The sequence below is a fragment of the Bufo bufo genome, chromosome 3 (genome assembly GCF_905171765.1).
Source record: "Bufo bufo chromosome 3, aBufBuf1.1, whole genome shotgun sequence".
In the NCBI taxonomy this organism is placed as follows: Eukaryota; Metazoa; Chordata; class Amphibia; order Anura; family Bufonidae; genus Bufo; species Bufo bufo.
The window spans coordinates 143827363-143846468 of NC_053391.1; the positions used below are offsets into that span (position 1 = coordinate 143827363).

The 19106-nt window shown below is 43.8% G+C and overlaps 1 protein-coding gene across 2 annotated transcripts in view; it reads left to right on the forward strand.

Annotated features, from left to right (window-relative positions):
* MAP7D2 (MAP7 domain containing 2) overlaps positions 1-19106 on the forward strand; it is a 151878-nt gene that overhangs the window by 57054 nt on the left and 75718 nt on the right. For both annotated transcript variants that reach the window (XM_040423667.1, XM_040423668.1), the window contains exons 2-3: positions 12214-12291; positions 18103-18266. In XM_040423667.1, coding sequence (XP_040279601.1) covers positions 12214-12291; positions 18103-18266 — 242 coding nt within the window. The remainder of the gene's footprint in view (positions 1-12213; positions 12292-18102; positions 18267-19106) is intronic.

A 19106-nucleotide genomic window follows, 5' to 3' on the forward strand; every position in this document is an offset into this window, starting at 1 on the left:
GTTAACCCTTGCTTTGTACCTGGAAAAAATGGATTAAAATGGAAAATCTGCCCAAAAAGTGAAATTCTGAAATTTCATCTCTATTTTCCATCAATTCTTATGGAACACCTAAAGGGTTAACAAAGTTTGTAAAATCAGTTTTGTATACCTTGAGGGGTGTAGTTTCTAAAATAGGGTAATTTTTGGGTGGTTTCTATTATGTAAGCCTCACAAAGTGACTTCAGACCTGAACTGGTCCTTTAAAAAGTGTTTTTTGGAAATTTTCTGAAAAATTTCAAGATTTGCTTTTAAACTTCTAAGCCTTCTAACGTCCCCAAAAAATAAAATGGCTTTTTACAAAATGATCCAAACATGAAATAGACATATGGGGAATGTAAAGTAATAACTATTTTTGGAGGTATTACTATCTATTTAAAAGTAGAGAAATTGAAATTTGGAAATTTGCTAATTTTTCCAAGTTTTTGGGGTAAATTTGGAATTTTTTTTTTATAAATAAAAGTAATGTTTTGACTCAATTTTACCACTGCCATGAAATACAATGTGACGAGAAAACAGTCTCAGAATAGCCTGGATAAGTAAAAGCGTTTTAAAGTTATTACCACATAAAGTGACACTTATCAGATTTGCAAAAAATGGCCTGGTCCTTAAAGAGGACCTTTCACCTGAAAATGAAAGTTAAACTAAAGATATAGCCTTACATGCCCCCGGTATTGTTTATTCAGTCATTTATTTTTCAATCAGTGCCCCAGTTTGTCCGCGCTGCCCCCTGGAATATTTGCCGCCTTGTATGCTAATGAGCCATTCGGCTCAACTGGCGGGCCTTCAAAAGTTATCCCAGGCGTGTCATTCTTGGCACAGAGCGCATCCAATCAGCGCGCTCCGCTCTTAGCCAGGGAGAAGACGCTCCAGTTCTCCCAGTTCTCCCTGGCATACGCCTTGGCAAAAATCAGGCCCAGTATCCGGCAGCGCACCTGGTTATCATAGGCTGTACTCCGCCAGGCTGTGATAAGTTTGCCCCAGGAGTCTGGCATCTTCTTTCCTGAAGTCCAGGTTGCCGTCCCCAATTTCTGCCTCTTCTTTGACAATCCCTAGCACATATACAGTAGAAAATTTTAAAGGGTTCACAAACTTTCAAGCACCGCTGTAGCGGTCAACAAACTAAACGCTGTCTCTCCCAAACTTCACATTTATATAAACGTTCGGCCTGAACATGCATGCATGTGTACTGAATGGCGAGAGGGCAGTAAGCCGCTGACAGGTTATCTTCCCCTTTGGTGGCAGCGTATCTCCCCTGAGAATAAAGCGATTGGGCATGTTGGAACTCAACAGATCAGATACTTTTTTTTTTTTCTCTTTTTCTCCCGGACATCTGCCGTTGGGACACGCCTATACACATTGGCAGGTATAGCATGCATGCTATTTTATGTACAGATGTAGCAGAGGTTACAGAGGAAGTGCCAAGAGAGAGCTTTGTAAGACACATCTATTGTAAGGCGTTTCTTTAGTTAATCTCTGGTATTTTTGTGTGTCTTTTGTAGATGTTTGATGTGGTTACACAGTAACTGAGGCCTCAGACTACTCGGGATCCGTGTGGCTCACTCCCAATCCTCTATATAACCTATAACAATACATGGAAGGTGAAGAGAAGGATTTATAGTGGGGAAATCTATAGTTGCCATACAACTACACAGAACTGGCTTTATATTGTGTGAAAATCTTTCTCTTGTTAGTCTGTCAAGTCTGATGAAGATGCAGCCTCGCAGTAAAGCCATGCTGAACTAATAAATGTAAATTACGGCATTTTATGTGGTCGCTTGACTACAAATACCCCCGCCTTCAATATGCTCTTCGGAGCTGGCCATGCTCTAATCCTGGGGTGCCCAACCTGTGACCGTCAAGCTGTTGTAAAACTTCATTTCCCAGCATGCCTGCACAGCCTACAGCTATTAGTTCAATAGAACTAATGCAAGAGTTCTGTCACCAAGATCAACCCTATTAAGCCAGACACATTGGCTCCTCATGCTGATTTAAACTATACCTTTCTTTTGTCTGTATGCTAATAAAGCTGCAGAGAAATCTGTTTTTATTCATATGCAAATGAGAAATTAGAGCACCAGGAGGCGGGGCTGAATCATTTGAGCACCGCTCTGTAACACCTCATGTGCTCTGCACACTTCCCCCCTCCATTTGAGCTGTGTTCTAACATCTACATATCATATACTCTATGTACTATAGCTTCACCACACTGAGATCTGCTCAGAAAGCTAATCTACATATTACTGCTTTATTCGCAGGCACAATATATGAATTTAAAGACACCAGTAATGTGTGTCAGCTTATAAGCATAGAAAAACATATTATTCTATGTAGTAATGCTGTAGCTTTGTGGTAAGTGTTTAGTTTTGCATGTAGAGATCCTAGGTTTGAATCCTGGGAGACACTAAGCCATTTCTACTTTACACCAGTTTGATAAATGACCCTATATATCCTTATCATATTGAGAATTATATTCTTAGGCTTTAAAAGCTAATAAATATTGCTGGTGTGTATTATTATTGTGTCTGTAAATAAATCAGTAATAGTTTTCAGGTTTCTAAGCAAAAAACAAACAAAACAAAACACTACGCTTAAATATACTAAGGCCTTATTAAGGTTATTATATGATTATATATTATTGTAGAGCCTTTTATTATAGGTTAAATGAGAGAGAGAAAAAAGTTTATGGAAGTCTCTCCCAGGATTCAAACCTGGCATCTCTTCATGCAAAACCATACACTTACCACAAAGCTATAGAAATACTACATAGGGCTATATGTTTTTTCTATGCTTATAAGCTGACACATATTACTGGTGTTTAAAATCATACATTCTGCCTGTGAATAAAGCAGTAATATGTAGATTAGCTTTCTAAGGGCTCTTTCACACTTGCGTTGTTCTTTTCCGGCATAGAGTTCTGTCGTCGGGGCTCTATGCCGGAAGAATCCTGATCAGGATTATCCCCATGCATTCTGAATGGAGAGAAATCCGTTCAGGATGTCTTCAGTTCAGGACCGGAACGTTTTTTGGCCGGAGAAAATACCGCAGCATGCTGCGCTTTTTGCTCTGGTCAAAAATCCTGAACACTTGCCGCAACGCCGAATCCGGAATTAATGCCCATTGAAAGGCATTAATCCGGATCCGGCCTTAAGCTAAATGTTGTTTCAGCGCATTACCGGATCCGACGTTTAGCTTTTTCTGAATGGTTACCATGGCTGCTGGGACGCTAAAGTCCTGTTAGCCATGGTAAAGTGTAGTGGGGAGCGGGGGGGGAGTATACTTACCGTCCGTGCGGCCCCCGGGGTGCTTCAGAGTGACGTCAGGGCGCCCCACGCGCATGGATGACGTAATCGCATGGATCACGTCATCCATGCGCATGGGGCGCCCTGACGTCATTCTGGAGCGCCCCGGGAGCCGCACGGACGGTAAGTATACTGCTCCCCCGCTCCCCACTACTACTATGGCAACCAGGACTTTAATAGCGTCCTGGAAGCCATAGTAACACTAAACGCATTTTGAAGACTGATCCGTCTTCAAATGCTTTCAGTTCACTTGCGGTGTTACGGATCCGTCGGGCACCTCCGGCAAATGGAGTGCACGACGGATCCGGACAACGCAAGTGTGAAAGAGGCCTAAGCAGATCTCAGTGTGGTGAAGCTATAGTACATAGAGTATATGATATGTAGATGCTAGGGCACAACTCTGCCCTCTGTAGCATGTCTAGCCCCTGTAAATCAAGGGAAGGGGGGAGTGTTCAGAGCACAGGGGGTGTTACAGAGCGGTGCTCAAAAGCTTCAGCCCCGCCTCCTAGTGCTCAAACTTCTCATTTGCATGTTAATAAAAAAACTAAGATTTCTCTGCAGCTGTTTAGCATACAGACAAAAGAAAGGTTATTGTTTAAATCAGCATGATGTGCCCTACCAATCAATATGTCTGGTTTAATAGGTTTGGTCCTGCTGACAGAGCCGCTTTATAGGAAATGTGTCACCAAAAATGTGTTCTGCCAGTTAAAATCAGATAGTAACACATCTCCTTTTTTCTGATCCGTTTTTATTTTCTGATGGAATAAATAAATCTACAATTTCCTGAACATGATTATGTGGGCGGCCATCTTGCCTGAGCTGTTCTTAACAGCATCAAGAAAATTGCTTTACAGCAGCCCCATGGTCCATAGACACAATGGTCAGGAGGGGACCTCATTGACTTCTATGGGAAAGTTTTCTAGGCAACTCTGTGACCTGTGCAGAGCTCTGACAATCACCTATGTTAAATGGTGGCTTCTGTCTTATCTGTCATTCTAACCCTGCCTGTAATGACATCACCTCAACGTATAGATGAGCAGGAAACTGCAGTAAAGTGATTTGTACAGACCAAGAAGTGGTGCCAATTATTTGGTTTATTGGCCAGTGGGAAAACTACAGGATTTAATGTTTTTTGTTTCAAATTTTTAGATATGGACATGGAAAATTATTTAAACAATGGGTCATATTCTGTAAGGTCCTCATATATAGCCCAATACTGATCATTTAAAGGGCCTTTGACTTGCTCAATCCAAAATGAAAGGGGACGAATGATCATTATTACGATCATTCACCCTCCATTCCCTTTGCATATTGTATGCTTGTTTAAACGGCCTTTGCCAATAATTGTCCCTCATAAAAGTGCTACCTTGCGGCACCTAAAATGATTAGCAGCATACTGCACTGTGCAAACGGAGGATGTGCTGCTGACAAACTGCAATATTAGGTGCCACACAAGCCAATTACCAGGAAACGGGTGTTTGTATGAATGTTCATTTCTGATAACTGACCCAATCCTCGGCCTGTTTTAAAAGTACAGTTGAATGTATGGGAGTATTTTCTGGTGGTTAGATGCTTGTTCTCTTCATGTGACTACAACACTAGTAGTTCTTAACCACTTCACATCCGGGCCATTTGCCCCCTTCCTGACCAGGCCTAAATTTGCAAATCTGACATGTAATTTTATGTGGTAATAGCTTTGGAACGCTTTTACTTATCCAAGCCATTCAGAGATTGTTTTCTCGTGACACATTGTACTTCATGATAAGTCATTAAAATTGAGTCAATATATTTAACCTTTATAAAAAAAAAATCCCAAATTTACCCAAAATTTTAAAAAATTTGCAATTTTCTAAATTTCAATTTCTCTGCTTTTAAAACAGAAAGTAATACCTCATAAAATATTTATTACTTAACATTCCCCATAGGTCTACTTTATGTTGGCATCATTTTGAAAATGTCATTTTATTTTTTTTAGGACGTTAGAAGGCTTAGAATTTTAGAAGCAATTCTTATAAATTTTAAGAAAATTGCCAAAATCCACTTTTTAAGGACCAGTTCAGGTCTGAAGTCACTTTGTGGGGCTTACATAGTGGATACCCCCACAAATGATCCCATTGTAGAAACTACACCCCTCAAGTTACTTAAAACTTATTTTACAAACTTTGTTAACCCTTTAGGTGTTCCACAAAAATTAAAGGAAAATGGAGATCAAATTAAAAAATTTCACTTTTTTTGGCAGATTTTCCATTTAAATTTTCTTTTCTTTAACACATTGAGGGTTAACAGAAAAACAAAACTTAATATTTATTACCCTGATTCTGCGGTTTACAGAAACGCACCACATGTGGTCGTAAACTGATGTAAGGGCACAGAAGAAAAGGAGCGCCACCTGGTTTTTGGAAGGCAGATTTTGCTGAACTGGTTTTTAGATGCCATGTCCCATTTGAAGCCCCCCTGATGCACCCTTACAGTAGAAACTCATTTTTTGCGGGATGAGGTGACTGTTTTGTTGGTACCATTTTGTGGAACATACACCTTTTTGATCACTTGGTGTTGCACTTTTTGTGATGTAAGGTGAAAAAATTGCTTTTTTTGACAGTTATTATTTTTATTTTTTTATGGTGTTTATCGGACTGGGTGGATCATGTGATATATTTATAGAGCCGAGCGTCACAGACGCGGCAATACCAAACATGTCTATTTTATTTTTCTATTTTTCAAATTTTTTTTTTTTCCTTTTTTTTTATTCCTTTTCCTTGGGGATTTTTTTTATTTATTTTTTTACATGTGAAACCTTTTTTTCTTTTTTTTTATTTATTTTACACTTTGCGTCCCCCTATAAGGTCATAAAAGACCTCTGGGGGACATTTAACTTCACTTATTTTATTTTTTTCACTATTGATTTATCCTGTAACTGGGACTGACATAGTAGCCCCAGTTACAGGGGAAATACACCCCCTAGAGAGGCTGTGCAGCGGTATACTGCACTGTACAGCCTCAGTGCAGGGCTGATCGAGGTCTGTAGAAGGCCCGACAGCTCCTGCACTCTCCCAGCCCCAGCGGTCGGAACAGGAAGCATAGCGCTTCCTAATCTGTGTACATAGTGCTCGGTGAGGGCTGTGTATACAGCGATCTAGAAGGCAGAGACACCTGGGAACTGTCCCTGCCTTCTCTCTGAGTTGCCCTGCTGTCACTATTAGCGTGCAGTTGCGATCTCTGAATGGCCGTTCTGGAACGTCCATTCAGAGATAGAGAACCACCTCCCGGATGTTTTATAGTCAACGGGTGGATGGGAGGTGGTTAAAGGGGGAATGTGTCATAAGAAAATGACCTATTGTTTAAATCATGTTTTTATGTTATGTTTAAAAAAATTTTGGAGATGTTTTTAATTTTCTATATTTCAATAAATCCATAAAATCCTGCAGTTTTCGCACTGGCTACTAATTTTAATAGGTGACACTTCACAGTGTGTACAGATCACTTTACTGCAGTTATCTGGTTTACTTTATAGCCTCCGTTATATGAACTCTATGTACAGACAACACAGGATCCACCATTCACAATAAGTTATATCACAGCTTATCACCTCCCTCCTGACCTCTGCACAGGTCTCAGAGCATGCCTAGTAAACTCTCCCATAGAAGTCAGAGGTCTGTCCCTGAACATTGTGTCTATGGCCCATGGGGCTGCTTTAATGCTCTCTAAATGCTGTTAAGAACAGCTCAGGCAAGATGACCGCCCCGTAAGGCTACTTTCACACTTGCGTTCGCGGTTCCGCTTGTGAGCTCCGTTTGAAGGCTCTCACAAGCGGCCCCGAACGCATCCGTCCAGCCCCAATGCATTGTCAGTGGACGCGGATCCGCTCAGAATGCATCAGTCTGGCAGCGTTTAGCCTCCGCTCCGCTCAGCAAGCGGACACCTGAACGCAGCTTGCAGCGTTCGGGTGTCTGCCTGGCCGTGCGGAGGCAAACGGATCCGTCCAGACTTACAATGTAAGTCAATGGGCACGGATCCGTTTGAAGTTGACACAATATGGTGCAATTTTCAAACGGATCCGTACCCCATTGACTTTCAATGCAAAGTCTGGACGGATCCGTCTGACTAACTTTCACACTTAGATTTTTTTGTGAAATATAATGCAGACGGATCCGTTCTGAACGGATCCCAACATCTGCATTATAGGAGCGGATCCGTCTGTGCAGACATCAGACGGATCCGCTCCGAACGCAAGTGTGAAAGTAGCCTAATCATGTTCAGAAAAAATAATAAAAAAATCAGCTATCAAAAAATTAAAACAAATTTGAAAAAAAAGGGTATGTGCCGCTATCTGGTTTTAACTGGCAGATAAAATTTTCAGTGACCCATTTCCTTTAAGAATGATCCTCACATTAAGACTGCGTTCACACCTGAGCGTTTTACAGCGAGTTCCTACGTGCTGTAAAACGCTCAACAGGCAAGAACCAATGATTCCCTATGGGCATGGTTCTCACCTGAGCGTTTTACCGCGCGTACGAACGCGCTGTAAAACGCCCTACGCCCCACGAAGTACAGGAGCTTCTTTGGGGCGTATTGTCGCACGTTCCCACCCATAGACTTCAGCGGGAACGCGCGACAATGGGCGTTTCTTGTTTGCTCATTTAAAAACGCGCGTCTGTACGCTCGTTTCGTCCTTGACAACTGACCACTCCTAGGGATGCACGATTTATCGAAAAAATTATCTAATCGCCAATCGCGATATGGCGATTTGACAGACCCGAAAATGCTGCGATTATATATGAAGGGGCCCCACGCACATAACTGGCTTTGTGTGTAAAGTATTTTACTACTGTCTGAAACAAGCTCTCTCCTATTGATAAAATGGCCAGCCTCTGTACTCACTTTCACTATGAATGCACTGCAGCGAGCTGGCCGGCCGGCGCGTGACTGACGTCACTTAGTAACGCTCCTCCCACTTAATTCAGGAAGCAGGAGCGTTACTAAGTGACGTCAGTCACGCGCCGGCTGGCCCGCTCGCTGCAGTGCATTCATAGTGAAAGTGAGTACAGAGGCTGGCCATTTTATCAATAGGAGAGAGCTTGTTTCAGACAGTAGTAAAATACTTTACACACAAAGCCAGTTATGTGCGCATTTTAGGACACATGAGGGGACACATAGGGCCATGAGGGGGACCAGCATAAGATGCTATATGTGTGTCTTATGCTTGCCCCCCTCATGACCCTATGTGTCATAGCACACATCCCCCATAACAACAGTGTCCTCCACAGATCCCCCCACATAACAGTGTCCTCCACAGATCCCCCCCACATAACAGCGTCCTCCACAGATCCCCCCCCCCACATAACAGCGTCCTCCACAGATCCCCCCCCCCACATAACAGCGTCCTCCACAGATCCCCCACATAACAGCGTCCTCCACAGATCCCCCACATAACAGCGTCCTCCACAGATCCCCCACATAACAGCGTCCTCCACAGATCCCCCACATAACAGCGTCCTCCACAGATCCCCCACATAACAGCGTCCTCCACAGATCCCCCACATAACAGCGTCCTCCACAGATCCCCCACATAACAGCGTCCTCCACAGATCCCCCACATAACAGCGTCCTCCACAGATCCCCCACATAACAGCGTCCTCCACAGATCCCCCACATAACAGCGTCCTCCACAGATCCCCCCCCCCCACATAACAGCGTCCTCCACAGATCCCCCCCCCCCACATAACAGCATCCTCCACAGATCCCCCCCCCCCACATAACAGCGTCCTCCACAGATCCCCCCCCACATAACAGCGTCCTCCACAGATCCCCCCCCCCACATAACAGCGTCCTCCACAGATCCCCCCCTACATAACAGCGTCCTCCACAGATCCCCCCCACATAACAGCGTCCTCCACAGATCCCCCCCACATAACAGCGTCCTCCACAGATCCCCCCCACATAACAGCGTCCTCCACAGACCCCCCCCACATAACAGCGTCCTCCACAGATCCCCCCCACATAACAGCGTCCTCCACAGATCCCCCCACATAATAGCGTCCTCCACAGATCCCCCCACATAATAGCGTCCTCCACAGATCCCCCCACATAATAGCGTCCTCCACAGATCCCCCCACATAATAGCGTCCTCCACAGATCCCCCCACATAATAGCGTCCTCCACAGATCCCCCACATAATAGCGTCCTCCACAGATCCCCCACATAATAGCGTCCTCCACAGATCCCCCCCCACATAATAGCGTCCTCCACAGATCCCCCCCCACATAACAGCGTCCTCCACAGATCCCCCCCCACATAACAGCGTCCTCCACAGATCCCCCCCCACATAACAGCGTCCTCCACAGACCCCCCCCCCCACATAACAGCGTCATCCACAGATCCCCCCCCCCCACATAACAGCGTCATCCATTTCATTTTCATTGGATGCCTCTGTTGTCAATCACACAAATGCGCGTATTACGAGCGTTTCCTAAATACAAAAACGCCTCAAAACCGCCTGTAAAATGCGCATACCCAATACGCTCAGGTGTGAACCCAGCCTTAGCGTCTTATAGGAATGCATCCAGAAACTGACTTCCGCTTCACACAGCGGACTCTGTAGGATTCAGGTAATCAGTATGATGGTGGAGCTGAGCTGATAATTCCACAACAAAGCACCTCCTGAGCGCATTGCATGCGCTGCCTTTTATCCGGTGGACTTGACAAACGAAGATGTCTTTTTCCTGGAGTGCTTCTTTAACGGCAAATGCTACTGAAATAAACCATACGACTGGCCTGCAGAATAGCAGGAATTGTTCTGCCTTTTGTGTACAAGAATATCCAGGTAGTGGGACTGCACATATATGACCACTGGCACTGGACACACTAGGTGGAGGGAATCGTCAGAACAATAGAGTGTCTATAAATGACCCCCCCCCCCCCCCCCCCCCCCCCCCCCCCCGCCGTCGCCATACTTCCTTCTTGTAAAGTTGCAGGGGTGTCACTTTCAACTAAATTATTTAGTAATTTTTTTTTCTGCCAGAAAACCGCTGTGTAAAAGCATTTTGTACAATTACAGTAAAAAAATAAATGCATGTTTAGTAGGATTAAGTTTTCTACTGTGTTTTTAGGGCTTTGGAACTTTAAAAATTCCTTAGTGTGCAAGACTGGAATATTCTCAAAGGGGTTAGAAGACTTTGCACCAAGGGTGGCTAAGTCCTTGTGATCTTTCCGCACAGTTTAGGTGCATTCATTAGCTCTGAGTTTATCCGAATACATGTGCGCAGTGATCTTCACCTTTGTACTGGGAAGACAAGAATGCGGTCTGCTGAGATGCTTTACTTTCCCTTTACATGCTGATAATATCTCTGTGTACAGTATTGTAGATAGGAATGGTTCCTATGTGTTACCGTGACCATTTTCACTTGTTTACAAAATGTGCACTTTTGTTTTTTTTTGTTTTTTTTACAAAAGTAAAGTAAAAACCAAAAAGAAAGTGAACAATCGGGAGAAACATATTAATGTATGGTGTTTCATATTCCAGTCTTTATGTAGTTTGCACTGGTGCATCTCTGGCCCTCTGTTTTTTCTGGCACACAATCTACACCAGTTTATGGTTTTCATTACATAAAATTTGCAGGACCATTAAGCCTTGCCCATGCCACGGCCACTTTTGAAAAGGGGTGAGTGCATTCCACCGATGGGAGTGTGTCTAACATAGTATGACAGTATGTGGGGATTTGCTCTGGTAGTTAGGACTAGCGGATGCAGTATAGAGGCAAAGTACACAGTTCTTAAATCAAACAGCGGTGTTTATTCACACATTGGTGTATAACAAAGTGCAGATAAGGTGTATCACAAAACGCAGGTGGCTTGGTGTTTGTTCACACACAAGGAAAGTCTATTAATAATAAAATTCCCCTTTTCTCCCAGGTGTTAATTCACACCCTGTGAGCAGTTCAGCCTCATCAAGTCTATAGGCGGCCTGTTCACCTTTAGAGGGGCCTGAATCCTCCAGCCCGGCTCAAACCTCAAATCAGCCCTCAGTTCACAGCACACAGACTCCTGAGCTCCACTGTCAGAGGGAGGTAAATCCACACACCTGGCAGTGCTGGTTGGTTTTTATGCCTGGCAAAACCCGGCCTGGAACATGGGGAGTAGTCAGCCACCCAGCACTTGGTCTACTCCCAGTAAGAGCCGTCCCGGATCAGCTATGACAGCCATGCTAAATCTCAGTGTCAATTAGCAATAGCTGCTGCTGAGATATAAAATACTTGCTCTTACTTCACCGAGGCCAGGAACCTCGGTGACACATACCTTCCATCCACGATGAGGTACCTTCTTACACAGGACACACCTCTAATGGGAAACTCCCATCTCTCTATTTTAGGCTGTTGGCAAATAATTAAGAAATGTAGGAATAATAAAAGAATTGCACAACACAGAATTATTCCAAAAAATGCTCCAGAATTGTTATTACATGGGGAATGCAATTACTGGTAGTTACTAAAACAGACATGTCAAAAGAGGTGACGGGTCCTCTTTAACGCCACAAAAGATCCGAAAAATAATAGAGGAATAATCAAAGAACAGGGCAACACAGTGTTTTTTTTTATTGTTTTATTGTGTGTATAATTTATTATAATGTGTGTGTGTGTTTGTGTGTGTATGTGTATATATATATATATATATATATAATGTGTGTAATAATAATAAATATTATTTATTATTTGTTATATTTTTTACTGGCACATCTCCGTCAGTTTTTGCTCAGTTCAATTCAAGTGAAATTGAAACAGTCTGGAGAGCCTCAGTCCCTTCAATCATCTTATCGTCCATCTGGGTTGTGGACAGTTAGATCCCTACTACTTAATTAACTATTCTTCTCTTTCATTTCAAGGTATGGATAGTCTTTTCAAGACTGATGAACGACAAAGACTGGCCAAAGAAAGACGGGACGAAAGAGAGAAATGTCTTGGTAGGTTTCACTGTTGCTTATTACTTTCCTTCTTTTAAAAGGGTTTCCAGTGAGATTTTCTTTGGTACTTCTCTCCACCTGTCCTCCATCATTGCTGTTCCAGCCCCCAATACTCTGAACTTCCTGTCCTTGTTCAACATGGCTGGAAATACTAGTAACTGCCTGCTCATCCAGTCATTGGCCTTAATGGTAACCAGCCTCAGCTAATGGCCGGCTGAATGAGCCTCAGCTGGAATACATTAAACATTTTAGAAGTGTCATGCTGTGACAGGAAGTGCAGAACTGGTGCGGAATGGCAGGGAATCGGTGGAGGCATGTACTGGTTCTTTGTAATCTTTCACAGCTTCTTACAGTTGTATCCCATTTGGTTCATAAGCTGGCCATACACATTAGACTTCTATAAACTGAACTCAGATTTCATCAGGGTTGGCTGACCATCAAATGTGTATGGGGGAGACTAACTCCCCCCCAATGGTAGATGTCGACAGATGAGGATTAAGCTGTTAAATGTCAACGTGCTCATCCTTTCGTTCTCAGTAAGATAAGTTACCGCCAGAGGTATCTGTCAGCGGCTTACTCCCCCTGTCAGCGGCTTACTCCCCTCTCCCCATTTAGAATACATGCGCGCTACATTGGCCAAAAAGTATTTTGTGTATTTTATTAAGGTAGAAAGGGATGCAAATGAGCTCTGCCTCTGATGCCACCAGATGTAAGGCAGCTATCTTATAAGTCAATGTTCAACCCTTTAAGTAGGCCTTGAGACATGACTTGGATATTAAATAACCAGCACCTCATCTTCAGACAGCTGTTTTGGGTATCTGCCTTACATCTGGTGGTATTAGAGGCAGAGCTTTTTAAGCGCTCATTTGCATCCCTTTCTTCCCAGAATTCCAGAGGAGCATGTATGGCCTATAAGTCTCCTCACGCCTGGTCTGATGAGTCTCGATTTCTGTTGAGACATTCAAATGGTAGAGTCCGAATTTGGCGTAAACAGAATGAGAACATGTATCCATCATGCCTTGTTACCACTGTGCAGGCTGGTGGTGGTGGTGTAATGGTGTGGGGGATGTTTTCTGGGCACACTTTAAGCCCCTTAGTGCCAATTGGGCATCGTTTAAATGCCACGGGCTACCTGAGCATTGTTTGTGACCATGTCCATCCCTTTATGACCACCATGTACCCATCCTCTGATGGCTACTTCCAGCAGGATAATGCACCATGTCACAAAGCTCGAATCATTTCAAATTGGTTTCTTGAACATGACAATGAGTTCACTGTACTAAAATGGCCCCCACAGTCACCAGATCTCAACCCAATAGAGCATCTTTGGGATGTGGTAGAACGGGAGCTTCGTGCCCTGGATGTGCATCCCTCAAATCTCCATCAACTGCAAGATGCTATCCTATCAATATGGGCCAACTTTTCTAAGGAATGCTATCAGCACCTTGTTGAATCAATGCCACGTAGAATTAAGGCAGTTCTGAAGGCAAAAGGGGGTCCAACACCGTATTAGTATGGTGTTCCTAATAATTCTATAGGTGAGTGTATATTTCAAGAATACTTACCCTCCGCAGCACTGGTGTTTCCACTATCCTGTTCACGGTCACGTGACCACTCCTGCAGGGCTTTTGGGGCTTCTGGTCCCTCACCACCATCTTCTTTTCCGCTCTGAGGCAGGAAACGGCGCGTCATTACTGACGTCACCGCCTCCTGCCGGCCTTCCTTGTTCCTGACGCCTACACAATTAGTGCACATGTGCCGTGACTGTTGGCCGCCTTCTCGGTGTGCAGGCTTTTGTGTGAAGCCTGTACTGACTCATGCACAGTACAGTATAAGCGCTGTGTATGAGTCACAGCATAGCTACTATGCTGTGGATGTCACTTGGATTCTTTACGGTAAGAGCAGTGAGACTATGGAACTCTCTGCCTGAGGAGGTGGTGATGGTGAGTACAATAAAGGAATTCAAGAGGGGCTTGGATGTATTTCTGGAGTGTAATAATATTACAGGCTATAGCTACTAGAGAGGGGTCGTTGATCCAGGGAATTATTCTGATTGCCTGATTGGAGTCGGGAAGGAATTTTTTATTCCCCTAAAGTGGGGAAAATTGGCTTCTACCTCACAGGTTTTTTTTTGCCTTCCTCTGGATCAACTTGCAGGAGAACAGGCCGAATTGGATGGACAAATGTCTTTTTTCGGCCTTATGTACTATGTTACTATGTTATGTTACTTTGGGAGCTCTGTGGATATCGCCTTAAGGGTCCATTCACACGTCCGTAGTGTATTGCGGGTCCGCAATGCACCCGGCCGGCACCCTCATTGAACTGCCTATTCTTGTCCGCAATTGCAGACTGTGTGCTGTCCGCATCTCCATTCCTGCACCATAGGGAATGAATGGGTCCGCACCTGTTCTGCAATTTGCGGAACGGATGCGGACCCATTCTACGGACATGTGAATGGACCCTTATGGGGGTTCTGTTATGGAAGCAGCAGGCAGTATCACAAATGAGAATCTTTGATACAGGAACAGTAGACTGTATCGCAGATAGATTTAGATACAGAGGCACAGCAGACCGTATCTGACATAAGCTTAGATACACACCACACAGTATCATACAAGATAGGTATAGATACACAGCTCATCAGGCAGTATGGCACACACCAGGCTGTGTATCAGGCTCAGCAGGCTGTATCCTACACGATAGGATTAGATACAGATGTGTTTAGATGTGCTTGCTGATTCAAGCAGTTTTTTGCACTCTGGAGATAGTGGAGGGAAGAGCCTGTGGACTGTCCGTGATGTGACACAGCATGAGAAAAGACACTAGCAGGAGTCGTGTGTGGGTGTAGTAACATGGCCACAGGAGGAATAATGGGTGGAGCTCCTGCAGACTGAAGTGTGGGGCGGGGCCAGCCTGTGACTTATCACTCTGCAGAGCAGCCAAAAAACAGGAAGCACTGAATGTAAGCAGACCTACTGGGATAGTCTGATGCCCAGATAGTGAGGGGTGTTAGGAACACACTAAAATAAATTAGATTTTTGGGACTGGACAACCTCATTAACCCCTTGGCGACCTCCACTGTTCATGTACAGTAGAAGACGCTACTTTAAAGAAGGCTCCATAGCTGCCAGGTTTCTGCTGTTTTAAACGGCAGAGACCTGCGGCTGAGGTATGCGATCAGTCCTACGGCTGATTACATACGTTTAACTACTCAGATGCCGTGGTCATTAGTTAGTGACCACGGCATCTGAGCAGTCCTGAAGTAGGAGTCGCAAGCTCTCCTGCCCGTAACAGCTCTACCCAGCTGAGATCAGGGAACATGCTATGTTACAATAATAGCCTGAAGCCTCAAGCAGGCTCTGATGGCTATTACTGGAATGTACCAATACAGGCTAGCAGGTGGCAGCACTGTATTGGTATATTTTAAAGGGAGTCTGTCATCAGCATTTCACGTTTGTAACCCTTCCCATAGCTTTCAAGAATGCTTACAGTTAATAAAAACATTACCTTTAGCATCAATCCTGGACTTATAAAACCGTCAAAAAACATCTTTGTAGCATATGCAAATGAGGGCTCGCAAGTGCCCAGGGGCGGCTTTACGCTCATAGGTGCCCTGCTAGCTCAGCCTTTTCTTCGCTTCCCCCCGCCCCTTCCTTCCCTCCGCCCGCCCATCCTTTCCTTCTGACCGCCTATCTACTAACTTCTTGTTTCACAGAGATCCCGCGCCTGGGCACTCAGTTCGTCGGCTGGCGAATGCGCACTGCGATGCCCATTCCTTGTATTGCATCACAGTAACTATTGCGCATGCTCCGGCTAACGACGCGAAAACACAACAAAGGAGGCGGTCCATCGGCGCATGCACATTAATTACTGTGATGCCGTACAAGGAATGGGCATCGCAGTGCGCATGCGCCGGCCGACGGACTGAGTGCGCAGGCGTGGGATCTCGGCGAAACAACAAGTTAGTAGATAGGCGGTCAGAGGGAAAGGATGGGCGGAGGGAAGGAAGGGTGGGGGGAAGCGAAGAAAAGGCTAAGCTAGCAGGACACCTACGAGCATAACGCCGCCCCTGGGCACTTGCAACCCCTCATTTGCATATGCTACAAAGATGTTTTTTGACGGTTTTATAAGTCCAGGATTGATGCTAAAGGTAACGTTTTTATTAACTGTAAGCATGCTTGAAAGCTATGGGAAGGGTTACAAACGTGAAACGCTGATGACAGACTCCCTTTAAATGGAGTGTTCTATGATTGCTTTATAGCCATGACAGAACACAATGGGCAATCTAATGATTGCCAATTATAGTCACCTAGGAAAAAAGGAAAACATTTTTTTTTTTTATAATAAAAAAAAAAGGTGCAAATCACCTCCCTTTCCCTAAAATAAAAATACTTAACCAATAACAAAAAACACATCATGGTCATCGCTCCATGCGAAAACACCTGTACTATTAAAATATAACAATATTTATCCAATATGGCGAATGACATAATGGTAAAAAAAAAAAATTGCAAATTCACCTTTTTTTTTTTTCACTTCACATCCCGCCAAAAATTTCATAAAGTGTGATCTAAAACATAGAATGATATCCATGCAAAGTACAGATCACCCCCCAAAAATGAGCCCTCACACAGCTCTGTACACAACTACAAAAAAGTTATATGGGTCAGAATATGGCGATACAAAAATACATTTTTTCTAAAAAAAATAATCTTTTTTTTCAGTATTAAAACACAAGATAAACTATCCAAGTTTCTTTATTGTTGTAAGTGTACTGACCTGGATCTTGAAGGTAATGGGTAAATTTTTACCACATAGGGAACACCTTAAAGATTTTAAAAATAAAAACATAAAATTGGCAGAATTGTACCCCAGTTGGAATTTTCTTTTTCCTGCTCCCCACTAAATCATATGCAATATTAAATAGGGCCATTAGAAAGAACAACTTCTCCCACAAAAAATAAGCCCTCATAAGGGTATGTGAACAGAAAGTTATGGTTCTGGGAATGTGGGAAGTGTAAAACGGAATATCGCAAGGTCTTAGGTTAATGTAGACAGACAGTCTGAAAGAGTGCTAAATGTATCCTAGTGGCTGATCCAGTCTACTTTATACCTATTTGTTGGCATAGCTTATGCTAACAATTTGTCTAAATGCCCTGGGAATTCTTTCTTTGTGCCACAATTGTGTCTGTGTGCTTAAATTTGGTCTCTGGCGCAATATTTTATTTTTTTCTCAATGTGCCAAAATATTGTCTCCGACCCAAAAATGTGTCCCAGTACACCGCCATTCTGTCCCCCAACTAAAAATGTCTTCAAGTGCACCAAAATTCTGTACACCAAAAGCTTTAGACCAACTCGAAGTAGGTCACTAGAATCCTGGATTTCAGTTTAATTAATCTGGCAACACCCACATTCTAGTTTTAACACCATGAAATGTCACTGATGTTTGAAAAAGTCATTCTTTGTGGTGCACCTTATGTCTTATATAATGGTGGGCCAACATTTTGGCGCAAAAAATGCAAGTGGTAGTGAAGCTGTATGCTTTGCTTTCACACGGGTGAAATGCCCTGGTGCACCCGGTGGTTCTCTCATGCAAAGACATTCAAGTAAATCCCCCTGGATGACCTACAGGTATAATTACAATTACAGTAGCATGCGTTCTAATGTCATGTAATGAGTCCATGACAGATACCCTCTATGGGGTTCATTCTTGCGAGCAAAGCATGCTTTGTGTCTACTCCATTGGCATTGTGTGCCATACGTTCATCTGGGTTTTATGGCTGCATTCACTTTCTACTGCTCTATTTGTAGCTGCCAGAGATCAACAAATTTTGGAAAAGGAAAGAAGAGCAAAACTGCAGTATGAGAAACAAATTGAGGAGCGGTGGAAGAAGCTGGAGGATCAGCGTATAAAAGAGGAGCAGAAGCGGGCGGCAGTAGAAGAAAAGAGAAAGCTGAAAACCAGAGAAGAAGAGGTGAGACCAGTCTCTGCTTTTGTGAGTGGCTACTCAGATTTGTTCCTTTTGGATTGTTTTTTGTGGGCATGACCTTTTCAGGATGGTGGCTAGCAGTCCATTGACACATGGGTACAGAGCATTTCATACCTTCTCAGCTCCCACTTTTTACTAGGTGGGTTAGAGGACTTGCTTTACATAAGGTTTGACAGGGGCAGTAAAAAGAAAGTATGCAAAAAAGCTATCCTCCAGAAGGAAGAAAACTGTCTGTATCTCACAGACTCTTCAAGGGGTTGTCCTATCTTGGACATAAGGGGCATATTGCTAGGATATTTCCCCAATGTCTGATGGATGTGGAATCCACCTCTGGGACCAGCACCTATTCTTAGAACGGAGCCTGCAAAGTGAGGGAGGGTGCATACGGGGCCACCCTTCGTTCCTTTCTATGGGAGTACCGAAAACAGCCGAGCATTGGCTCGACTATTTAGCCCCATAGAAATGAATGAAGCCATGGCCACACTTGTGTGCTGTGCTTCCCATCCATTTCAATGGAACTTCCAAAAACAGCCAAGTGCACCACTTGGCTGTTTTCATCTCTCCCATAGAAATGAATAGAGGACTTTTTGGGCTCTATTCTAAGGATAGGTGCTGGCACTAGGTGAGACCCGCACCTACCAGACATTGAGGGCATATCCTAGCCCCAATGTCCAAGATGAGAATGCCCTTTTAAATATGTTGTCCCTTTATTTTCCCAGATGTTGACATGTGATCATTGATGTGTATCTGATTGTATTCTGTGAAGGGAAATCGTAATGCTTCAGTATACAGTATAATGAAAGACATTTTTGGACAGTTGTATGC